At 46.5% G+C, this 23142-nt stretch overlaps 1 protein-coding gene across 10 annotated transcripts in view; it reads right to left on the bottom strand.

Moving 5' to 3' along the window:
• DYNC2I1 (dynein 2 intermediate chain 1) overlaps positions 1 to 23142 on the bottom strand; it is a 92069-nt gene that overhangs the window by 5485 nt on the left and 63442 nt on the right. For 7 of the 10 annotated variants that reach the window (XM_031007308.2, XM_055347574.1, XM_031007307.3 and 4 more), the window contains 9 exons: positions 22370 to 22499; positions 18076 to 18248; positions 16912 to 17074; positions 14349 to 14462; positions 14186 to 14247; positions 13606 to 13657; positions 10089 to 10149; positions 6486 to 6585; positions 6164 to 6295 (listed from right to left, as the gene is read on the bottom strand). In XM_031007308.2, coding sequence (XP_030863168.2) covers positions 6164 to 6295; positions 6486 to 6585; positions 10089 to 10149; positions 13606 to 13657; positions 14186 to 14247; positions 14349 to 14462; positions 16912 to 17074; positions 18076 to 18248; positions 22370 to 22499 — 987 coding nt within the window. The remainder of the gene's footprint in view (positions 1 to 6163; positions 6296 to 6485; positions 6586 to 10088; positions 10150 to 13605; positions 13658 to 14185; positions 14248 to 14348; positions 14463 to 16911; positions 17075 to 18075; positions 18249 to 22369; positions 22500 to 23142) is intronic. The other 3 variants (XM_055347575.2, XM_055347573.2, XM_055347576.2) reach the window with 2 other exon arrangements.

Here is a 23142-nt window from a genome sequence, read left to right as displayed (position 1 = left end):
GTATTTTCCAAGGTTCCTCCTGTTATTGATCTCTAGTTCTATTCCATGATAATCATAAGATACTCAATATGATTTCTATTCTTCTGAATTTGTACGACTTGTTTGGGGCCTAAGATACGGTGTATTCTGGATGATGTCTCATGTGCTAGTGTAAAGAATGGGTATTCTGCAGCAGTTGAGAGAAATATTCTGTAAATGTTAGGCCTATTTGGTCTAGTGCAGGGGTCCCCAACCTCTGGGCCGTGGACCAGTACCAGACCACGGCCTATTACGAACTGGGCCACACAGCAAGAGGTGAGCAGCAGGCGAGTGAGCATTACCACCTGAACCCCACCTCCTGTCAGATCAGCGGCGGCACCAGATTCTCACAGAAGCATGAACCCTATTGTGAACTGTGTATGCGAGGGATCTAGGCTGCAGTCTCCTTATGAGAATCTAATGCCTGATGATCTGAGGTGGAACAATTTCATCCTGAAACTGTCCCCCAAATCCCCGGTTCTGGGAAAAAATGTCTTCCACAAAAACCAGTCTCTGGTGCCAAAAAGGTTGGGGACCACTGATCTAGTGTGTAGTTTAACTCTGAAGTTTCTTTGTTGACTTTCTGTCTGGGTAATCTGTCCATTACTGAGAGTGGGGTGCTGAAGTACCCTACTATTATTGCATTACAGTCTATTTCTGTTTTAGATCTATTAATCTTTGCTTTCTATACTTGGGAGCTCTGGTGTTGGGTACATAGATACTTGTAACTGTTATATCCTCTTGCTGAATTGACCCCTGTATCATTATATAGTAAATTCACCCATTATCATTATATACAGACCCCTTTTTGTCATTTTTTACAGTCTTTGATTTGTAGTCTATCTGCCATGAGTATAGCCACTCTTGCTCTTCTTTGGTTTCTAGTTGTATAGAATATCTTTTTCCACCCTTTCACTTTTAGTATGAGTGTGTCTTTATAGGTGAAGTGAATTTCTTGAAGGCAGCATACAGTTGGGTCTTGTTTCTTTAACCATTCAGCCATTCTATGCCTTTTAATTGGAGAATTCAGACCATTTACATTCAGTGATATTATGGCTAAGTGAGAACATTCTACTGCCATTTTGTTGCTTGATTTCTGCTTAAGACTCCTCTCTTCCTTTGTTCCTTTCTGCCTGTCTTCCTTCTCTCTGCTAGTATGTTCTAATTTGTTGCTTTTTGTTTTGAATGAAGCTATTATAGGTTTTTGTATTGTGATTATTTACTTATTTATTGAGACGGGATCTCATTCTGTAACCTAGACTGAAGTGCAGTGGCAAGATCACAGCTCACTGCAGCTTCGACCTCCTAGGCTCAATCAGCCTTCCCTCATCAGCCTCCCAAGTAGCTAGCTGGGACTACAGGTGGGCATGGGCACCACTGTACCCAACTGATTGGTTTTGTTTGTTTGTTTGGGCTTTTTTTTGTAGAGATGAGGTCTATGTTGCCCAAGCTGGTCTCAAACTCCCAGACTCAACCAATCTTCCCACCTCAGCCTCCCAAAGTGCTGGGATTATAGGCATAAGCCCCAGCACCCAGCCCTAAAACAAGTTATTTTAAAGAGATAACAACTTACCTTAGAATACAAATAAAGAAATAAAAACAAAGGAAAGAAAACACCAAACAAAAAATTCTACACTTTAACCCTCTCACATTTTGACTTTTAGTTGTCTCAATTTATATATTTTTAAATTATTTATATCTTAAGAAGTTGCTATAGCTATTATTGTTTTTAATAGGTCTTTTTGGCTTCATAGCAGAGTTATGAGCATATTGTACAAATACAGTAACACAGTATTCTGGGTTTGTCCATGTATTTAATTACATGAATGGGTTTTATACCTTGATAAGTTTTTTGTTTGTTTTTGCGTGTTAGTATTTTTTTTTTCTTTCAGGTTGAAGAACTCCCTTTAGCATTTCTTTTTTTGTTGTTGTTGTTGAGATGGAGTTTCACTCTGTCACCCAGACTGGAGTGCGGTGGTGCAATCTCAGCTCACTGCAACCTTTGCCTCCCATGTTAAAGCGATTCTCCTGTCTTAGCTTCCTTAGTAGCTGGGATTACAGGTGCCCGCCACCACATCTGGCTAATTTTTATATTTTTAGTAGAGACATATTTCATCATGTTGGCCAGGCTGGTCTCGAACTCCTGACCTCAACTGATCCACCCGCTTTGACCTTCAAAGTGCTGCGATTACAGGCGTGAGCCACCATGCCCAGCCTCCCTTTAGCATTTCTTGTAAGATGGGTCTGAGGATGGTGAATTCTCTCAGCTTTTGTATATCTGGGAAAGACTTTAACCCTCCCTCATATTTGAATGACAGTTTTGCTGGATACGGTATTCTTGGATGGCAATGTTTTTCGTTTAGCACTTTGAAAATGTCACTCTACTCCCTCCTGGCCTGTATGGTTTCCACTGAGACGTCTGTTGCCAGATGAACTGGAACTCCTTTATATGTTATTTGCTTCTTATCTCTCACTGCTTTTAGGATCTTCTCTTTCTCCTTCACCTTTGAGAGTCTGATTATTAAATGCCTTGGGGTAATCTCATTTGGGTTGAATCTGTTTGATGTTCTCTGACCTTCCTATACCTGGATATTGATCTCCTTATGAAGTTTTGGTAAGTTTTCTGTTATCATTTCTTTGAATACATTTTCTAACCCTTGTTAGCTCCCTCTTGAATACCAATAATTCTTAGATTTGGTCTTTTGTGGTTATTTTCTGTCTTGTAGGTAGTCTTTATTCCTTTTTGTTCTTTTTTCTCCTCTGATTATATATTTCCTTTCTTTTTTCTTTTTAGAAACAGTATTCACTCTGTCACCCAGGCTGGAGGACAATGGCACAATCAGGGCTCACTGCAGCCTTGGCCTTCCGGGCTCAAGTGATCCTACTGCCTCAGCCTCCATTTGCCTCCACATGCCACCATTCTTGGCAATTTTTTTAATTTTTTTTGTAGAGATAGGGTCTCCCTATGTTGCTCAAGCTGGGTCAAGAGATCCTCCTGCCTTGGCCTCCCAAATGCTGGGATTACAGGCATGGGCCACTGCACTCAGCCTTGTGTCTTTTTTTTTTTTTTTTTTTTGAGACAGTCTCGCCCTGTCACCCAGGCTGGAGTGCCCACAATCTCGGCTCACTGCAAGCTCTGCCTCCCAGGTTCACACCATTCTCCTGCCTTAGCCTCCCGAATAGCTGGGACTACAGGCGCCTGCCACCACGCCAGGCTAATTTTTTGTATTTTTAGTACAGATGGGGTTTCACCGTGTCAGCCAGGATGGTCTCGATCTCCTGACCTCGTGATCCACCCGCCTCGGCCTCCCAAAGTGCTGGGATTATAGGCATGAGCCACCGTGCCCAGCGTTGATTGTGTATTTTCTAATAGCCTGTTTTGATCTCACCTATTCATTCCTCTACTTGATCCACTCTGCTGCTGACAGACTATAATGAATTTCTGCAGTCCAGCAAATATGTTTCTCAGTTCCAAGATTTGTTTGATTTTTTAAATTATTTCAATCTCTTTGTTAAATTTCTCTGATAAATTTCTGAATTGCTTTTCTGTGTTGTCTTGGAGATCACAGAGTTTCCTTAAAATTGCTCTTCTGAATTCTTGGTCAGAGAGCTCACAAATCACTGCCTCATTAGGTCAGTCACTGGATTTTTGCTTTGTCCTTCTGGGGAGGTCATGATTCCCTGTTTGCTGCTGTTTCTTGTGGGTGTATGTCTGTGTCTTTGCATTGCAGGATTAGTTATTTATTCCAGTTTTCTCTGTCCAGCTTGTTTTGGTTTTTATTGAATATATTTACTTAGCAAATCTTCTCTGCTAGGTTGCTGCCTCCTTTTCAGCTATAGGTGTCACCTTAAGACGAGGTTCACTTTGGCTGTATTTAGTGATTGAGGGAGGCCTGTCCCAAATGAGGGAAGTCTCAAAGGGAAGTCTCCCTGCCTGTGTCAGGGTTTGTGTTCAGAAGACCTGTGGAACAAACCTCCTGGAGCATGGTGCTATGAGCGGCCACTCTGATTGAGTGCCTCCTTTGGCTGAGATGCAGAATTTTCAGGGCTGCGGACAGTAGTCCTGCCTCCCAGCTTTGTTTCTGGGTGTCCTCAGGGGTATTTCTTCCTTCAGGCACTCGGGATGCTCCCCATGGGCTAAGGCAGGGACAGGACACACAAGAAAGTAGAAAAACTGGTTGTCCACCTCAATTTTACTTTCACAAACCATGAGTTAAGGGGAGATTTTCCATGCACTTGGTGCCAGGGCAAATAAGGGGGAAGGGACATTGTGGATATGGAAGCCCAGTTCTCCTCCCATCTGCTTGGAGCTTTTCTACTCTCTGTGGCCCCAGGAACTGTCTTATCTTCACAATTGAGTTCTAAGTTCTTACTGGTGAAGATCTTGGTGCTATGTATTTGGTTTTGGTTTTTTGTGGGGAGAGAAGCCATAAAAGCTCAAGAGCTCCACACTGGAAATCACCAACAACAAAATTATTAATGAGACATTTTTTTGTTTTTGTTTTGAGATGCAGTTTTGCTTTTGTTGCCCAGGCTGAGTGCAATGGCACTGTCTCGGCTCACCACAACCTCTGACTCCTGGGTTAAAGCGATTTTCTTGCCTCAGCCTCCCAAGTAGCTGGGATTACAGGCATGTGCCACCATGCCAGGCTAATTTTATGTTTTTAGTAGAGACGGAGTTTTGCCATGTTGGCCAGCATGGTTTTGAACCCCTACCTCAGGTGATCCACCTGCCTGGGATGCCCAAAGTGCTGGGATTTGGGCCACCGTGCCCAGATAACTTTGTATTTTTAGTAGAGATGGGGCTTCTCCATGTTGGTCAGGCTGGTCTTGAACTCCCGACCTCAGGTGATCTGCCCGCCTCAGCCTCCCAAAGTGCTGGGATTACGGGCGTGAGCCACAGCACCCGGCCTAAAGAGACATTTTACATTCTTTTATTCACACTAATTCTTCAAAATTTGGTGTGTATTTCACACCTCCAGCACATCCCAGCCTTGCCTGACCACATTCCAGGCTCTCAACAGCCACAGGGGGACATTACTCAGCAGCTCAAATGCAGTCTTTGGAAATACAAAGATACATGAAATACCATCTCTGCCCTGAGCAACCTTAGTTTATGTGACTGACATATAAACGTAATTTATAATGTTTTAAGTACTATAAGAGTAGTGTGAATAAATAACAATCTTTCCCCTCAATCTCAAGTACACGGAAATTTGTAAACACTAGTGAGAGAAGGGGATATCTGAGTTATAATTTAATGCCTTGACTGTCATATAATTCTTGTTAACTATCACATTTAATCACATGTAAAGTTGTTTAATATTTTGCCTTCTGTCCTATCTTACCCAAACCAACCCATAAACTGACCTTGGAGTCTACAGGACAACTGTGACTAGGGTGAGCTGGGCTGACACCAGGCCCTGGAGGGGAAGACAGCAAGCAGCTCGCACCCACACACACATTTCCTGCAGCATGAGTGCAGCGCAGGGACTGCTGCCTGCCCGACAGCCATCCCTGGACTTTCAGGTTCAAGACTCTGAACATTAATTTCTATTGTGTTAAACAGTAAAAGAACACAGCAAAAATCCTCACACTAAGAATTTCTTCGCATTTTTGGCTGTATCACAGGTTTTGGTATTTCATAGTCTTCTGTTAAATTCTAACTAGTTTGTAATTGAACCAAGTATTACTTGAGAGTTTAATTTCTACATAGGTTTTGTTTTTAAAATTTGTTATTAATTTCATGTTTCTCCTTTTTAAACCACTGACGCCCCATAAATGATCAATTTGTGCTCTAGTAAATGATTAACTTTTAAAATTTTCCAATGGATCACTGCAAGTGTTATGCTGCCCAAATAGGCAAAGAGTATCACTAAAAAGAACTGGCAAGCCTAGGCAACACAGGGAGACCTCGTCTCTACAAAAAAATACATTTTTTAAATTAGCCAGGCATAGTGGCATGCACCTGTACAGGTCCCAGCTACTCGGGAGGCTGAGGTGGGAGGGTCATTTGAGCCCAGGAGTTCAAGGCTGCAGTGAGCTACGACCACATCACTGCACTCCAGCTTGGGTGACAGAGCAAGACCCTGTCTCAAAAAACAAAAAAAGAAGAATTGGAGCTCTGAAAAACAAACTTTCTTACCAAAAATATTGGTTCTCCAAATGGTGAAAAATCAATGACATTAACTTTCACTGGTCTTATACCATGTTGCTGAGGTTTGAATAGTTTGGGAGCCACTCTCAAATCTTGTCTTGTGCCATGGCTTATGACACCCTGTGAAGAAGAAGCCCAAGAGTGACTGAACGAGTGCATTAGACACGAGATTGCATACAGCCACTGTTCCTCAAACAATTTAAACTTTATAAAAGAAAAGAGTAAGTTAATCCTAAATCAAGATATTTATCAGGTAAGTCAGGAAAACAAGGAGAATGAGTAATAGGATTAAATTTAAAATACTACTCACCATGTCTGTGCCAATAATAAAGTGATTAGGATCTGAAGGCAGAAATTTAACATTCAGTGTTTGTGTAGTGCCCCAAAATTCATTACCTTTATGGGAAAGACTGAAAAAATAAAGTAACAAAGATGAACAGATGGACTGTTTCCAACCTTAAGAATAATGATGGTATTAACACTGATTTGCACTACAATACATCGATGTATAACAGGCCATGTCACATTCCTCTGTGGGTTTAGCCACTCTGTTTCCATTTTCTTCTGCTACTACACTCTTGATAATTTTTTCAGAGTTATCCTTCTGTTCCCTAATTCTTTCTTCAGCTATATCTAATCTGCTATGTAACCATTCACTTGGTTGTAAATTTCAGAGATAACAGTTTCATTTCTAGAAATTTCTTTTAGATTGTACAACTGTCTCAAGTTCTTAGTGTGTGACTCCTACTTTTTGCACCAAGGTAGACTGTTTCTTCATGCTTGTAGTTGTGAGCTCATCTGCAGCAGACTGCTTCTCATAAGAAACCTGTGAGCCCCAATTTGCAAACATATCTTTACCCACCAGGGGGTTTTGCGTCTACTTTATGAACCCACTGAGGCCACTGGTCTAGAACTGTGATGCTAACATCTCAGCTTGTAGGTTCCCACACACCCACTCAGCTTAGGATTTCAAGCTCTTCCAAGCTCCTCTGTCTTCCCTTGGTTGTGGTGAGGCTTTCTGAATTTCCCTATCACTGCAGGAGCAGTGAGTTCCAGAGTCCTGTGCAGGGGTGTCAGTTCTACCTCCTTGCCTCAGGCAAACCCAATGCATCGCCTGGTTCTGCATGGGGCTCAAGCCCCAGAGACAGCTCAGAAGGTCTGAGACAGCCTGGGCTTCACACCCAGCCTCCAAGCCATCACATAGCAGCTCAAAAGCTTATGACACTAACTTTAAGCTCTCTCCTGTTTATGGCATTTAGAGATTTTCCTTTCCTTTTAAAAACTATACTTAGTTTTATTTTTTCCTTTATATGGCCTATGTATTTGTAACAGAGAGATGCCCACAGTTGCTCCATCTGCCACACCCACATCATCAAAGTCAGCATGTGGCCATGCTATCAGCCTCCTTTCCAATTTTCTCTTTCCGTCCACATTCAGGACTGCAAATGCCACCTCTTGGTTGATGACTCCCAAATCCTTACCGCCATCTGGGGTTTCTGCTATGGAGGCCCCTAGCTCCTGGGCATCTCCACAGGCACCACAAGCTCAGCCTGTCCTCACTGGAACACACTGGGCTGCTCCCAACCCTCCCCGCTCCTATCCTCGCCTGGCAAGTGGTGCCCAGTCACCAACCAGACATGCTGGTGGAGGCAGAGGCCAACCTAGGCTCCTCCCTCCCACTGCTCCTGTAATTGATGAGCTCCTGGGTTTTTTAAGTTCTACCCCTTTAGCCTGTGTCCAGCCCTCTGTACCTGTAATTGCTGCCTTTGTTCAGATCCTGGTCGTTCATGTCAGTCACTCCAGAAGCCTCCTAACTGCTCTCCCTGACTCCAGCCTCCCTTCCTCTGTTCCCAACTTACACCACTGCCACACTGACCCATCTACATCACAGACAAGATGTGCTGCTCCTCGGCTCAACGTGCTGCAATGGCTCCTGACCACCTTTATGCTAATGTCCACACCCTTTAGCATGGCAGACAGACTCGTTAGGGCCTGACTCACCTGCCTCCCTCAACATCAGACCCACTGACAGCTCCAAATGTGCCTCTGGGCACCCCCAGGTTCTGCTCCCTCTGACCATCTAACTCCACCTCAAAGGCCTGGCTCAGTCTTTGCCTCCTCAAGATGTCCCCATTGCACTCCATCCCCCAAGCTGCCCCCATCCTTTGAGCTCCCACAAGCCTTGTGCACATCCTGACAGCACACTTTGTCCTCTGCACGACGACCCTGAGGGACGGGGCCTAGCTGCAGGAGCGGTGCAGACAGAGCTGCAGGACCTGCTTCCCTGCAGGCAATATCCTCCTGGGGACACTCATGCTCAGTGACTGATGGGATGGGGGGTACAAAGGCCCAGCCACATGATTCTGGGAGGCCATTCCAGCTCACAACTCCTGGGCCCTGGGGAGTCGGCCGTGGGACCTGCCTCACAGCTCAGCTCCTCCTCTCAGCCCCATTCTGCCTCCTCCCCGCCCTTTCCCAGGCAGTAAGCCCAAGGAACTCCTTAAGAAACATCCTCACTCTGAACTCCACTGCAGAGCCTTCTTCCTGGGAAAGCAGGGAGCGCCCCCTGCAATCACATAATGTTTACTCATCCGCCTCCTTCTCGGAGCACCTTGACGGAGGATGCTCCCCACTAGTGCTACAAAGCCTGGCATGTAGAATAAGCTCAACATGGTTGGTTGAGCAGAGTCTGAGGGAACATTTATTATGCATGGATCTCAGGAAGACACTGCTAGGAGTTTTTGGGTAAGAAAAAACCCAAGCGGCAGATACATTAGACACTTTCCTTCAGAGTGTGTGCAGTTAAGTACAGGAGAAGCTGACAGTTAAAGATAAATACAATGCACAGTATAAAGCAATAAGGGCCCTAGCAGAGATAAACAGTCGTAAAGAAACTCAATGGGGGAACTGTAGAGGCTGGAGGGGTCAGGGGCTTGCCCAGGAACCATGTATGTTTGGCTCTGCAATACAGTAAATGACTTTTTAAAATATAATTGATTCTCTTTCATAATTAGTTGTAATTACTAATTACAACTACAACTGTAGTTGATTTAAAGTCTCCAAGCATGCATGAATTCATTAACACAACCCACAGGTTTTCTGATTAGGAAGAACCAGGCCCAAAAATTTTGACCCCTGAGTGCAGTAAAGAAAAGATACTTTAGGAAATAAATTAACATAAAACATACAAATACCACAAACAATATTTGTACATTTGTGAAGAATTTTTATGTCATATTAAGTTATATGAGTAAAAGCATAAATCTAAATCTCTGAATAAAACTTTTTATCAGTGTTTCTGGTTCCTGAACTTTAAGTTTAACCTCAGGGTTGCATGAGAACTGAAGAATAGTTAAATAAGACCAATTTAAAAGAAAATAACCTCTACTTAAAGACAAAATGTTAGCTCTACACCTGGAAGCTGCATTTATTACATTCACTCATTAATAACAGACTAACAAGGCCGGGCGTGGGGGCTCACACCTGTAATCCCAGCACTTTGGGAGGCTGAGGTGGGTGGATCACCTGAGATCAGGTGTTCGAGACCAGCCTGATCAATATGATGAAACCCCATCTCTACTAAAAATACAAAAATTAGCTGGGCACGGTGGCAGGCGCCTGTAATCCCAGCTACTCAGGAGGCTGAACAGGAGAATCGCTTGAACCAGGGAGGCTGAGTTTGCAGCGAGCCAAGATTGCACCACTGCACTCCAGCCGGGGCAACAAGAGTGAAACTCCATCTCAAAAAAATAAAAAAATAAAAATAACAGACTAACAAAACAGTAAAAAAACAATGTGAGAAAATGGACTTCTTCATCGCAAAAGCTCACCATTTACCGTATATGCAATTCCCCAATGTTATTTTCCTTCTAGGTCTTTGTGAGATAGTGAAGCATTTTCCCTCACATCTTACCTGTCACCCAACTGGATCAGAGCACTATGTACCAGCTTGACCCTCCCTCCAGGCATCAGACCTAAAAACAGATGAACCAAAATCAATGCACCTTTCAATAGAAGCTAAATCAAAATCTAGTTATAGTTGCCTGGAATCATTTTTCATTGCTTAAATATCTGTGTTAGGAAATAACATCAAATGCAAATCAATGCACAGCATCCCTCCCTTCCTCTGGGTGAGGTTCACGTACCCTGCCTTAGTAGAGGAATCGAGAACTCACAGTTCAAAGTCTTATGGGAAGAAAGATTGTAGAACCATCATCTGGGAGCCTTTATATCATTAGATCTGATAAAATAAGGGGGGTAAGCAATCCATACATGTGTACGAGTGTACATAGACTAAATAAGCCTTAGATCACAGCAGCAAACGCTGTCCTGTGAATGTCCACCGAGGCTCCAACGCCTACAGGAAACTTGCAGGACCTCTCTCTCCACCATCCCAGAGACTCAGAAATCTGCTGGTCTCTGGGCAGAATGCACAGGAGGCAGAGTGGCTCCTCACCCAAGTGCGTCCGGCCTCACTCTCTGTTCCAGCAGCTTCTCCAGGTTCCTTCTCAAACAACACAGAGCCACGGCTCTGAGGCCTGACTGCTCTTCCTTTCCTTCCTGAAAGCGTTCATGGCTACAGCGCTGGCTCCTCGGCCACCCACTGGTTTTTCCTCCTGTGTCTGCTCCCAATATCACTTTCCCTCTAAAACTACTACAAGGGGAAAAACTAGAAATCTATGGATATTAAAACCCAAATTCTGGGCAAGGCATTGCCTAAAACTCTGGGGGCAGGTGAATTAAAAGGAGATAGAAATAAGCCCAACCTGCAGCTGGGCAGGGTCCCTGTAGCTGCTGCGTATCTCCTGCCAGTCACAACCACAGTGAAGAAGGGTCAACGCCGCTATTCACAAATGTGAAGCTTCCCGGCATGCCCCCCACCTGGCGTCTCGGCTCCCACGCCACCGCCTGTGGGCAGCTTTTCTGGCCGGGTCCTCCCACTGGCCCCTACACGCCATAGCCCACAGGCAGCCTTTCTGGCCAGGCCCTTTCCGACTGGGCCCCTACACGCCACCGCCCACGGGCAGCCTTTCTGGCCAGGCCCTTTCCGACTGGGCCCCTACACGCCACCGCCCACGGGCAGCCTTTCTGGCTGGGCCTTCCCACTGCACCTCCGCTCCAGCAAGTCCACCACCACTCGCCCTCTCCTGGGCTGGGGTCTTCGCCCAGGTCTCCTGGCACCTAGGACTGGACCTCGCTTATGCAGAGAACATTTCATAAAAAGATGGTGGCTGACTCCTTCTGAGACTTCAGCTCTCCAACAGCCACTCATCCAATGCCTACACAAAGAGCTGGCAGCCACCCTAGAACAACGGGCTGGTCGGAACGTCCTCCCTTCCTAAAGGCAAGGCTGGAACATGCTTGCAACTTTGGTAAGTGGTTCAGTGAAGAAAGGGTGTTTTTATACATCAATATTTTAAAATGAAATACTCACCACCCCAGGATATCCTTTATATGACCATCATGTACTACAAAACATTTGTATGCAAACACTTTTTATGCAAAATGATTTTGTCTCCATAGCCGGATTATCACCTGACTGGACAGAAATGATCTCAGTACCATCCGTAATTGCTTGACAAATACCTTGATCATGTAACAAGTTAATGGCACAACCAGCCTCAAGGCGAACTCTTAAGGTCACAAGAGTTCTGGGCATTTGGGGCGGAACCCTGGGTGTGAAGGGGGGTTGGTGCTGAGACCGACTGTGTGGGTCTCGCCCCATCACTAACCCACCCCGTGACCTGTGTACGCTGAGAAGGAGGCACCAGGACCCCCGCCAGGCTCCCCAGCTCTGACACTCCAGGATTCTAGGGGCAGCCTGGAGTGGACAACACAGAGCAGAGCAGCTCCATGAGCAGAGAGGGTGCCGCATAAAGAATACATTGAGAAACATGGTGACTCCACCTCAAAAGCACTTACCGGTGGAATGAGCACCACGACTGTCTTATTTTTACTGAAGTCAGAATCAGCAGTAAACTTGTAAGGGCCACCACAGACGTGTGACTACAGGGCACACAGCATTTGCTCCGAGGGCCAAAGCGGCCTCTTCCCTCATCTCAAGAGGTTAGGAACAAAGCCGGTCTCACTCATATTATTTTTTGCCAGATCTACATGGGAAAACACCCCTGATTCAAGCAAGGTGAAAGGGGGGTTCGTCATTACAAACTGGGTTGTGGGAGGCCAATGAGGTGAGAAAGAAGTTGAGATCAAAACATGGGCTAATCTCAACCACAGAACACAACAGGACTGAATTACTCCGTCACTTCTGAGCCCTTTCTGGAACTGAAAATCGTACTCCATAGCATCAAGAGCAGCCACCTGTGAGAGGTGCTGTTAGCTTTGCTTCAAGTCACTTCTGCTCTGCCCAAACCCTGGGACCTTTGCCACCCTGGGATCCAGTCTAAGGGCCCTCAGGGCAGGATCCAGTGTTCCTGATACACCCTGGGGTTGTAAATCCAAAAGTGAGAGGAAGAAGCCCCAAAATGAATGCGCACTGAAAGACTCAGACACCTGAAATACATAGGAAACAGCTACAGAACACAGCTGTCCTTGACTTGTCTGACAGAACTGAATGGTACTCAGCTGTAAACAGAACTCATTAAACCCTACTAAGATCAAAACATTCACTCAGGCTGGACGCGGTGGCTCATGCCTGTAATCCCAGCACTATGGGAGGCTGAGGTGGGTGGATGACCTCAAGTCAGGAGTTCAAGACCAGCCTGACCAACATGATGAAACCCTGTCTCTACTAAAAATACAAAAATTAGCCGGGCGTGTTGGCGAGCACCTGTAATCCCAGCTACTTGGGAGGTTGAGGCAGGAGAATTGCTTGAACCCAGGAGGCAGAGGTTGTAGTGAGACAAGATCACACCACTGCACCAGCCTGGGCAACAGAGCGGGACTCTGTCTCAAAAAAAAAAAAAAAAAAAAAATTCATTCAGAATATCATTTGATTATTCTAGTTAATTGAGATGCCTGTTCAACAGTTTACAAGGTTATATGACATACAACTTTAATTTTCATTTTTCAGGTAGTAATTTATATTTTTCAAAGCAGTTATTGGTATCTTTTTTTTTTTAAAGAGAGACAAGGTTTCATTCCATCACCCAGGCTGGAGTGTAGTGGCATGATCACGGCTCACTGCAGCCTCAAACTCCTAGGCTCAAGCAATCCTCCCACCTTAGCCTCCCAAGCAGTTGGGACTACAGGTGTGTGCCACCACGCCCAGCCAATTTTTGAATTTTTTTGTAGAGACGGGGTCTTGCTATGTTGTCCAGGCTGGGCTCAAGCAATCCTCCTGCCTCAGCCTCCCAACGTGCTGAGGCTCCCAGCAGGTGTGAGCCACTGCACCTGACCGCAGTTATCAGTACTCTTAATCTCGATTCATTTTAGAAAACACTAAAATTAATTTTTTACTTAATAGTTACCTAAATCACTTATTGAACCTGCGATGTCTGCCTTTGGTAATTCAACAACCACCTAAAAACAGAATATTGAAAATGAATATTGATACATTTTATAATTATGAAACAACCTAAGCAAAGCATAGCTCTAATTAAGATGGAGTGCTATATTAGGTACTAAAACATAACTGCTCCAGAAAAAGAGACTGATCTTTAGCCTCAGAACTAACACTCTACAAGTTGACCCCTTTGCTTTGATCTCCTCGTGTTCTCTTCACTTGGTGACTTAATCAACAGTCTTGGCGCATCCTCCAGGACAAGCCAATCCAGCGTCACCTCGGCCCTAACATTTTGTTCCCTTCTCACTTTCATTCCGCGTTCCCAAAGCCCTGTGTGAGAGTCCTATTTCGCTGTCACGAAAGGGCCCCAAACCTGCCATGTGTGACCTTCTGCATCCCCTCTGCTCAGGACCAATAAGCCCAGTCTTGCTCTCCGTTTCCCACCATAGCTAACTGGGTCCCGCCCCCTGCGCCATTCAGGCGCCACCTCCACCCAGACCACCTCACTCAGGCCCCGCATGTGCCCGGCCTGGGCCTCTACTCACCCACACATTGAGAACCCCACTCTCATCCAAGGAAGCGATGTGGAAGGACAAACCTGACATTTCTGATGAAAACAGAAACAAAAAGAAAGAAATGGCTTTAAATAAGGAAACCATATTTCACAACCATTGATGAAGGATTTTAAGAAAGTGAAGAATCACGTACCTTCTTGAGTAGAAAAGGGTGAAAGCACAAAGCTCTGCTTTTTGTGGATGGACGTTGAGATAGGTTCTACTGCTTGAAGAGGGCTTCGGTGGTTTACTGAGGTAAGGATTCCATCTGGAGTTCAAAAGCCCACAGCACTCACGTGTAAGTAGTAAGTTGAAGAAATGCAGTTCGCATCACACAGGGACAAACACGAGGTGCTTCTGGATCTCACAGATCCAACTCTCTCCACACATCTTCCCAAAACACCCCAAGACCAACATGGACCACACACGACTGACACACACGACTGACACAGGACCACGACTTTCAGATTCCTAGGACACACGGGCCCCAGCCCCTGCTCTCCAGTCTGGAAGGCAGGAAGAAAGCTAAAGCCCACCATCTAAACAGAGCATGCCACACAGCCCGAAAGAAAACTCAGACAGAGAAAGTCTCTGCAAGGCCAGATCCTGGGAGCCACTCAAGCAACTGAGGGGAAGTAGCTGGGAGGCAGAAGAGGTCGGAGCAGCACGGCCGATGGGAAGGGGGACGTGAACAGGAAACGGAGGAGACCTCCGCACACACCTCACAACTGCCAGCAAGAGCGAAATCCAGGCGTTTGCAAAACCAAAGGAAAGGCAAACCCACCCCACCTACCACCTCGAGGCACAATGCCCACTGAAAAGATACCTGTCGCCAATCAATAAAGCAAAGCTCACTGACCTAAAATATCCACCTACAGAATGTCTACGAGTAGAAAAACGCCAAACTCCATAGAAAGCTACTATAAGAAGAAAACAGAAAAAATGTAAATCAAAGCATTTCAGCTGATGAAAATTCTCCCTCCTAAAAACAAGCACAAGGCAGAAGACACAAAACTCAACGTTCCAGATGGAATCGCATCTCCTCAAAGGGCATCTGGAAACATATCAAAACAACAAGCAAGAAAAAACACCGGGAATCAGAAATCAAGAACAGAACTAGACCCAAAAAAGCAAGAAATGAAATGAGAACCGGGATTGAACTCAGGAAAGAAACTGAAGAAAAAGACAAAACCATCTCAGAAATTAAGAATAAATTACAGGGTGTCTAAGTGAGAGGACCCAGATGAAGCACTGATGGCTCGACTGAGGAAAGGGCTGGTCTCTGGGGTGAGAATTTGGTTCCTCTGACTCATGGTCTGAATCAGAAGTTCCAACAGCTCCTCACTACTGTGAGTTTATTTAAAACTTTGTAGGTTTTATTGATAATATTTCAAAGACAAGGCCGGGTGCGGTGGCTTATGCCTGTAATCCCAGCACTTTGGGAGGCCAAGGCGGGCAGATCACCTGAAGTCAGGAGTTCAAGACCAGCCTGACCAACATGGAGAAACCCCATCTCTACTAAAAATACAGAAATTAGCCAAGCACTGGTGGTGGGCACCTGTAATCCCAATACTCAGGAGTCGGAAGCAGGAGAATCACTTGAATCCAGGAGGCAGAAATTCCAGTGAGCTAAGATCATGCCACTGTACTCCAGCCTGGGCTACAGAGCCAGCCCACATCTCAAAAAAAAAAAGAAGGATGTATTTTAATGGAATAATTTATTTGTATGTACAGTCTAGAGGTTTACTGTTTTTGAAAATGGTGCTGAATTCAAAAATTTTTTAGTAATAGCAGCAGCAGTTAGAAAAGGCAAAGATTATTTATTTAAAAGATATCTTTTAAAATAGCATCGCAACCCATAAGTTGCGATAAATTCAAACAGCCTTAACAGTAGTAATATTGCCCCACACAGAGGGGCACAATTCATGGTTGGGGAATTTAAAAAGTGGCTCTCTTATGTACAATGTACAGATACACATGTCAAACACAGACAGACACGCAACATATCTATGATAATAAAGCCACACAGAGGGGTGAGTGATGACCTCGGCCTGCACCTTCAGTCCACAGCACCCCAGCCCCTACGGGAAGGGGCAGTGCAGGGCGTGGCCTGGGGTCCGAGTGCAGGCCCCACCATGTCGTCAGCGTGACCTTAGATAAACGCGGCATCTTCCTGTGGAGCTAGGATACGGGGCTATCAGGGGAATTAAATGAGACAATGTACAGTACGCGCTAGGGCGAGTCCCAGAACACAGGGAACACTTATGCCAGGTGCCTACTGTGGTGGCTGGGCACGGCATAGTATGAATGTCCACCCGAGTCAAGCCGAGGCTCAGGGAGGCCCAATTGTGCTGGTTCCTGGCAGCCCTCAGGGTGACTGGCTTTGCTCGCGTGAGTGTGAGCTATCTTTGCCCTGAAGAACACCCATGCCAAGATGCCTCAAGCTACTTTAAAACTAAAGGTAATTTCAATGAGGATTTTTTAGAATCCACAAATTTAATAAGAAAGGAAATTCAAGTCATTCTTGGTCACTGGATAATCATGATTGGAACTGATTTCTGTTTTTTGTATTTATCAAATGCCTCTTTTGCCCATGGGTCAGACCCCGTCCTCTGGGATAATGTGAATAAATAAATGCAAATCCATGTAAAGCTTTGTTCCTCAAATCTGTGTGGCTTTTCTAGCAGACACACAACTGGCAGGCAGATGACACTGACCGGTGGAAAACGTGGCGGTCCGGAACGTCCAGAAGCCATCGCTCAGCGTCACAGAGTAATGCAGCCTTGAGTCTTCTCTCAAATCCCAGACGACAACTGAGCCGTGCGCTGTTCCGGCAAACAGTAAAAATGCTTTCAAAGGGCTCAAGCAGCAACACGTGACCTAAAAGACAAAGGCACAGAAAGCCGATGACAGAAGAATATGAGAAGCATGCTCACACAAGTTGCATCTACTGAGTGGGGTGTCTGACCATGTTTCACTTTGCACGGGAGTCACCTGCAGGGCCCAGTAAGCAGAACGTAGACTCCTGCACAGAAATAAAAGGTGGCTTATCAGGTTCCTGAAATGGAGAATAGGGATGAGAAACCCACCCCGTAGGCTTGTTATGATCACAAACACAAGGTGCTGACACTCATCTGGTCACACAAAGCCTGCCGGGAGCCTGTCCACTCAGCTCAATTGGCTGAACCTCAGAAGTAGCAGTTCCATCCTGCGCCATTTTATTTACATCTTGCATTACAAAAGTTACAATTTCAAGTTATTCTTCTCTACAGCTTTTGTGGAAATCAATGGGTTTGAGGCCAGGGAATACATAACTAGGAAAATACAAATGCACATTTTCCCAAACATAAGAGAGGCAGCCCCGACCCCTCACCGCACAGTCCTCAAGCCTCGGTGCCAGCCTCCTGGGCGGTGAATGGGAGGCCTCCAGAAGGGCTCTGAGCGACAGCACACTTCAACACAGTCTAAGAAACCTCAGTGCAGTCGAAGAAACCTCCACGCAGTCTAAGAAACCTCTAAAACACTCAGGACCGAAACAGTGCAAGGCAAAAAAACAGGCATCTAGGGCCCCAGAGCTACACCCAGCATGGTGAGTATTTTCATTCAGCCTACAACTGCCTCCATTTCCTAATTCTCAGCTAACCTAAAGGGCTGCTCTGTGAAAACTCTCGTTTGCTCATTTTGAAGTACAGGCACACCCACGTGTCTCGCTGCACCCACGGCACGGCTGAGGCCAGCTGTGAGAGACAGAGAATGGCCCATAAGTCCCTACCCACCTCCTGTCCCTGCACCTCTCTCCGTGCCTCTCCCCACCTGCACCTTCACGCTCTGTCCACTGCCCATCCTCCCATCAAACGCGCGACTCTCATCCTGAGCTGTACCTGGGACTCACATATCAGAACCTTCTGTGGCCCTGAAGGTTGCCAAATATCCCACACACAGAGGACGTATTTTCTGTCCAGCAGGGGCACAAAGCTCTTCTCGGGTAAGTCGTGAACGGAGACCACCATCTGCCTCTGAACTCGGGAGGCGTGCAAGGAGGATACTTTTCGATCTAGGGAGAAGAAAAATATGTTCACATTTTAGTGACCTGCCAGAATCCAAGTTAAATTTAACACACTTCTGAATACTCAAAAAAAAATTCAGCTTCATGAAGAAACAAACATGGTCCTTTCGAAACCAACATACACGAAACGTAGGTTTTGATGAATGGCCACAGCCTATGCCCCAACACTCTGTCCAAGCTGACCTCACAGTCTGGCTAAAATGTGGCAGCATGCAGCCCCAGACACCCGTGGCTCCACAAGTGACTCCCACAGAAACCAGCTGCCCACCAGAAGCCGGGAGTCGGGATCACAGAGCTGGGAGGTAATGCAGTGAGCCTGGCTGCCCCTCTGCTTCAGAACATTGCTAATACACCAGCTGCAGGGGCTTCAGCACTGGAACACCACGGGGCACACTGCTCTCCTCAAAGGCTGCGAGCGGCTGAGCGCCATTCCAGACACTGCTCCACATGGCGAGGGACTGCACTCCAAGGCGTTACTATTGCCACTGCTGGCCGTGCCAGCAGCTCTCACACATCAGCAGAAGATGGAGATGGAGCTCGTGAAACAGAAGGATAGGAAGTCCATGACTGGCGACAACTTCAGTCAAAGAACTGGACCACACCGCTGGCAGGCGCCAAGTCAATATGGAAAGCAGTACCCGGCCAACCCCAGCCACACACACACCACAAACCCCTATCAGCCCCTCAGTTCACATCCTGCAACCCACACCATCCATGCTTGGGTCACAACGTCCCCTCCGATTCCAGGGAACCCTCCTTCCACCTCGTCACAATCGCTCATAGCTGCAGCCTTCTGGGGCCACTTCCACCAGCAAGCGTCAGGTCTTCTTCCAGCTGCCGTATTTAATAGTTGTTTTTAGTGGGATGAGGTTCTCGAGTGCTGTGACCTGACCCCGTTTTCTCCTAAGCCCTGTGGTTTTTATTGGCAGTCTTCCACGGTGTAGCGATTTTTAGGAACGTGTACCTCCTGTTACAGCGGAACTATGATATGGCAACCAAGGCCTGACCCATCGCTGCCCCAACCTCACCTCCCACTGGCCACCGTGGTCTCCTTGCTTCTCCCCAAAACACAGGTGTGCCCACCCCTCAGGCCTGTGTGCATGCAGCGCCTCCTCCAGAAGCTCCTGTCTCCATGTGGCCCATCTCTCATCTCCGCCCAGTTTTCACTCACAGTGAGGCCTCCTCTATCAGAACTGTCTTTATTTTTCTCCTTAGAACTTACCCCTCTCTGATAGACAGTATGTTGACCTGTTTAGCCAGTGCAGAGCCTACTGGACCCAGCGAAACACAAGTTCAGGAGGGCAGAGTTGCTGTCGTCCTACTCACTGCTGAACTGCAGCTCCCCGACAGTGCCCAGGGCACAGCACCCACTACAGAACATTTGTCAGATGAACGACCGGCTGGCTGCGTCATTCTGCCGCGTGTTTTAATAGTGATGAGGACGACCCGCTGGCTGTGTCATTCTGCCGCGTGTTTTAATAGTGATGAGGGTACTGGGTGGACCCTAGGAAGGCTGAAGTATCTCTACATCTGATCACAGATCAGAATCTAATGTGAGTCAAATTCTGGATCCGCAGGGTGAGACAACCCACACACTCCGTCTCATGCCTCTCTTGCAGTCTCATATTCCTTCTGCTATCTCAATATTCATTTTACCAGAACACAAAACTAAGCAAACAAGACCCTCCACTCCTTGAACATGTGGGAAGTGCAACACACACACACTTCAGTGCGGAGGCCACGCACTGAAGTACACACATACACCTCACGAGTTCCCCAACGGAGGCCACACACTTCAGTACACACAGGCACTTCACGTGTTCCCCGACGGAGGCCACGCACTGAAGTACACACAGGCACTTCACGTGTTCCCCGACGGAGGCCGCGCACTGAAGTACACACATACACTTCACGAGCTCCCCAACAGAGGCCACACACTGCAGTACACACAGGCACTTCACGTGTTCCCCGACGGAGGCCGCGCACTGAAGTACACACATACACTTCACGAGTTCCCCAACGGAGGCAACACACTGCAGTACACACAGGCACTTCACGTGTTCCCCGACGGAGGCCATGCGCTGCAGTACACACACACACTTCACGTGTTCCCTGATGGAGGCCACACGCTGTGGTACACATACACTTCACGTGTTCCCCGACGGAGGCCATGTGCTGCAGTACACACACACACTTCACGTGTTCCCCGACAGAGGCCACACGCTGTGGTACACACACACACTTCACGTGTTCCCCGATGGAGGCCACACGCTGTGGTACACACACACACTTCACGTGTTCCCCAATGGAGGCCACACGCTGTGGTACCCACACACACTTCACGTGTTCCCCGACGGAGGCCACACGCTGCAGTACACACACACACTTCACGTGTTCCCCGACGGAGGCCGCGCACTGAAGTACACACATACACTTCACGAGTTCCCCAACGGAGGCCATGTGCTGCAGTACACACACACACTTCACGTGTTCCCCGATGGAGGCCACACGCTGTGGTACACACACACACTTCACGTGTTCCCTGATGGAGGCCCAGCGCTGCAGTACACACACACTTCACGTGTTCCCCGACGGAGGCCGCGTGCTGCAGTACCCACACACACTTCACGTGTTCCCCGACGGAGGCCACACGCTGTGGTACACATACACACTTCACGTGTTCCCCGACGGAGGCCCAGCGCTGCAGTACACACATGCACTTCACGTGTTCCCCGACGGAGGCCACACGCTGTGGTACACACACACACTTCACGTGTTCCCCGACGGAGGCCACAAGCTGTGGTACACACACACACTTCACGTGTTCCCCGATGGAGGCCACACGCTGTGGTACACACATGCACTTCACGTGTTCCCCGACGGAGGCCGTGTGCTGCAGTATGCACACATACTTCATGTGTTCCCCGACGGAGGCCACACGCTGTGGTACACACACACACTTCACATGTTCCGAAGCAGGCAGGCCGCGTGCTGCAGTACACACACTTCACGTGTTCTCCGACAGAGGCCATGGCACCGCTGCCGCTCTCATGCATCTGCTGTCACTGCTCAGTGTCGGCTCCCTGGGGGCGGCGCACACTCGGTTCCCTTCTTGGTGTCTGCTGGGTGTGGGAGTGTGGATGCCAATGTGTTGAATGATACAGGTACAGAGATTTATTATTTTTCTAACAGGAAAAGACAAAACCCTCTCAAAGAATGTGAAAACTTGTTAAATTAACAATGCCATTTTTGTTAACGTTAAAAGACAGAGAAATGTAAATAAACTGAAATCTCTAAATAGAGCAGGCAGGACGGAAGAAATGCCTAGAACAGTGGCACCAACTGCTCTGGTCTCACACGTGCCCTGAAGCACGTTTACCCTGCAGCACACCCTCACCTGCTACCAAGCAGACGGCCACACGGACCACCTCTGCCGGTTCTCCACAAAAACCGGGACCATGGCTGCCCTCCGGTACCCGACAGCCACTTTCTCAGAGACAAAGAGGTTACTAGCTACAGAAATTTCAGTTTGGTCTTGCAAATGCAGTTTGTCTGAACTGATTAAACAGTTACACGCAACTGCACTTTCTGTTTGAGATCCTGGGCTTTGCTTCCCGTTTTATGTTCCATAACCACGGATCGACCTAAAAATCTAAGTCTATCTACACTAAATGTTAAGTGTCTTACTTGTAACTATATCTAAACGATTAACACAACTTTGATCTGAACACTCTCTCATGCTCGTCCAACTATTTCTACTACTCTATCTCAAGAAAAGAAAAGAAACTGAATAGCTGGAAGAGAAAAGAAAATAGGATTTCAAACACATAGAAAATCTCGGTTCCCATTCATTTAAACAATCTCACTTGTTTAAATTACTGTGGATCCCTCTTCTATTCATCTTACTAAAATCCTTAATCACAAATTTAACATACACACTTAAGAGGGAAAAACCACTCACTTTTGAATTCTGCAGAAACTCAGTCTTTCTCAGTTTTATGTAAATTAAACCCCATCACATTAAAATAAAATATAATACTACAGAGTATTATTTCAACATGAATGTTTAGTCACTGGATTTAAAACCATATTTGAGAACAGCCTCTTACTTTGAAGGAATGGCAGACTGGTGTTCAGCTGAGATGAGCTGTCACTAAAATACAGGGCCCTGTCTTGAGCCCTAAGATTCCAGCTGGGTTCAGCTGCCAAGCGATCCTCTTCCAGCAAAACGGCCATCACCTGTCAGACATAAGTGAGTAGTCTTTAATAAAAACTTCACAATGGATTATCTTTTCCAAAAAAAAAATTACCTTTTCATCTTATTCATATCTGCAAATAACTGCTTAGATCCATGACGCTATCATAACTACAAGAAAAACGATACGGTCCTTTCTGCTCAATACTGAAAACTAATACAGTAAGATTAACTAAAATAAACTCCACAGGAGAATCATCATTTGCCCTGAATGTTGTTTTTCACACCACATACACTGCTAAAAATCACAGTGGGAGAAAGGGGGCTGGGTATCCAGCATTCATAAATGAACAAAGCAGTGTAAAGAACGGTCATGAACCCACCGAGTCTCTCTCACTGGGTTTTGGTAAAAAGCCACAGTGAGTGGAAAAACAATGTCATTGTTCCAGGAGGGTCATCCTTAGGATTTGACGGGGCAGAAAGAGAAGATTGGGAGACAAAACAGGATTGATGGAAAAAGAACCGGAAATGTTCCTGAGAACTAACACAAGGAAAGTGAGGAAGGCAGAGAGTGTTGAATGAGAAGCAACAGGATTTGTGTGAGGAAGAGGGGGCTGCGTAGTGAGAACTCAGGCCAGGAAGTGTTCAGTGGGAACTGACATGACCCGGGAACACTCAGGGTCAGGA

The sequence above is a fragment of the Gorilla gorilla genome, chromosome 6 (genome assembly GCF_029281585.2).
Source record: "Gorilla gorilla gorilla isolate KB3781 chromosome 6, NHGRI_mGorGor1-v2.1_pri, whole genome shotgun sequence".
Classification (NCBI taxonomy): Eukaryota; Metazoa; Chordata; class Mammalia; order Primates; family Hominidae; genus Gorilla; species Gorilla gorilla.
This window is presented reverse-complemented; position numbering and strand designations above follow the sequence as displayed.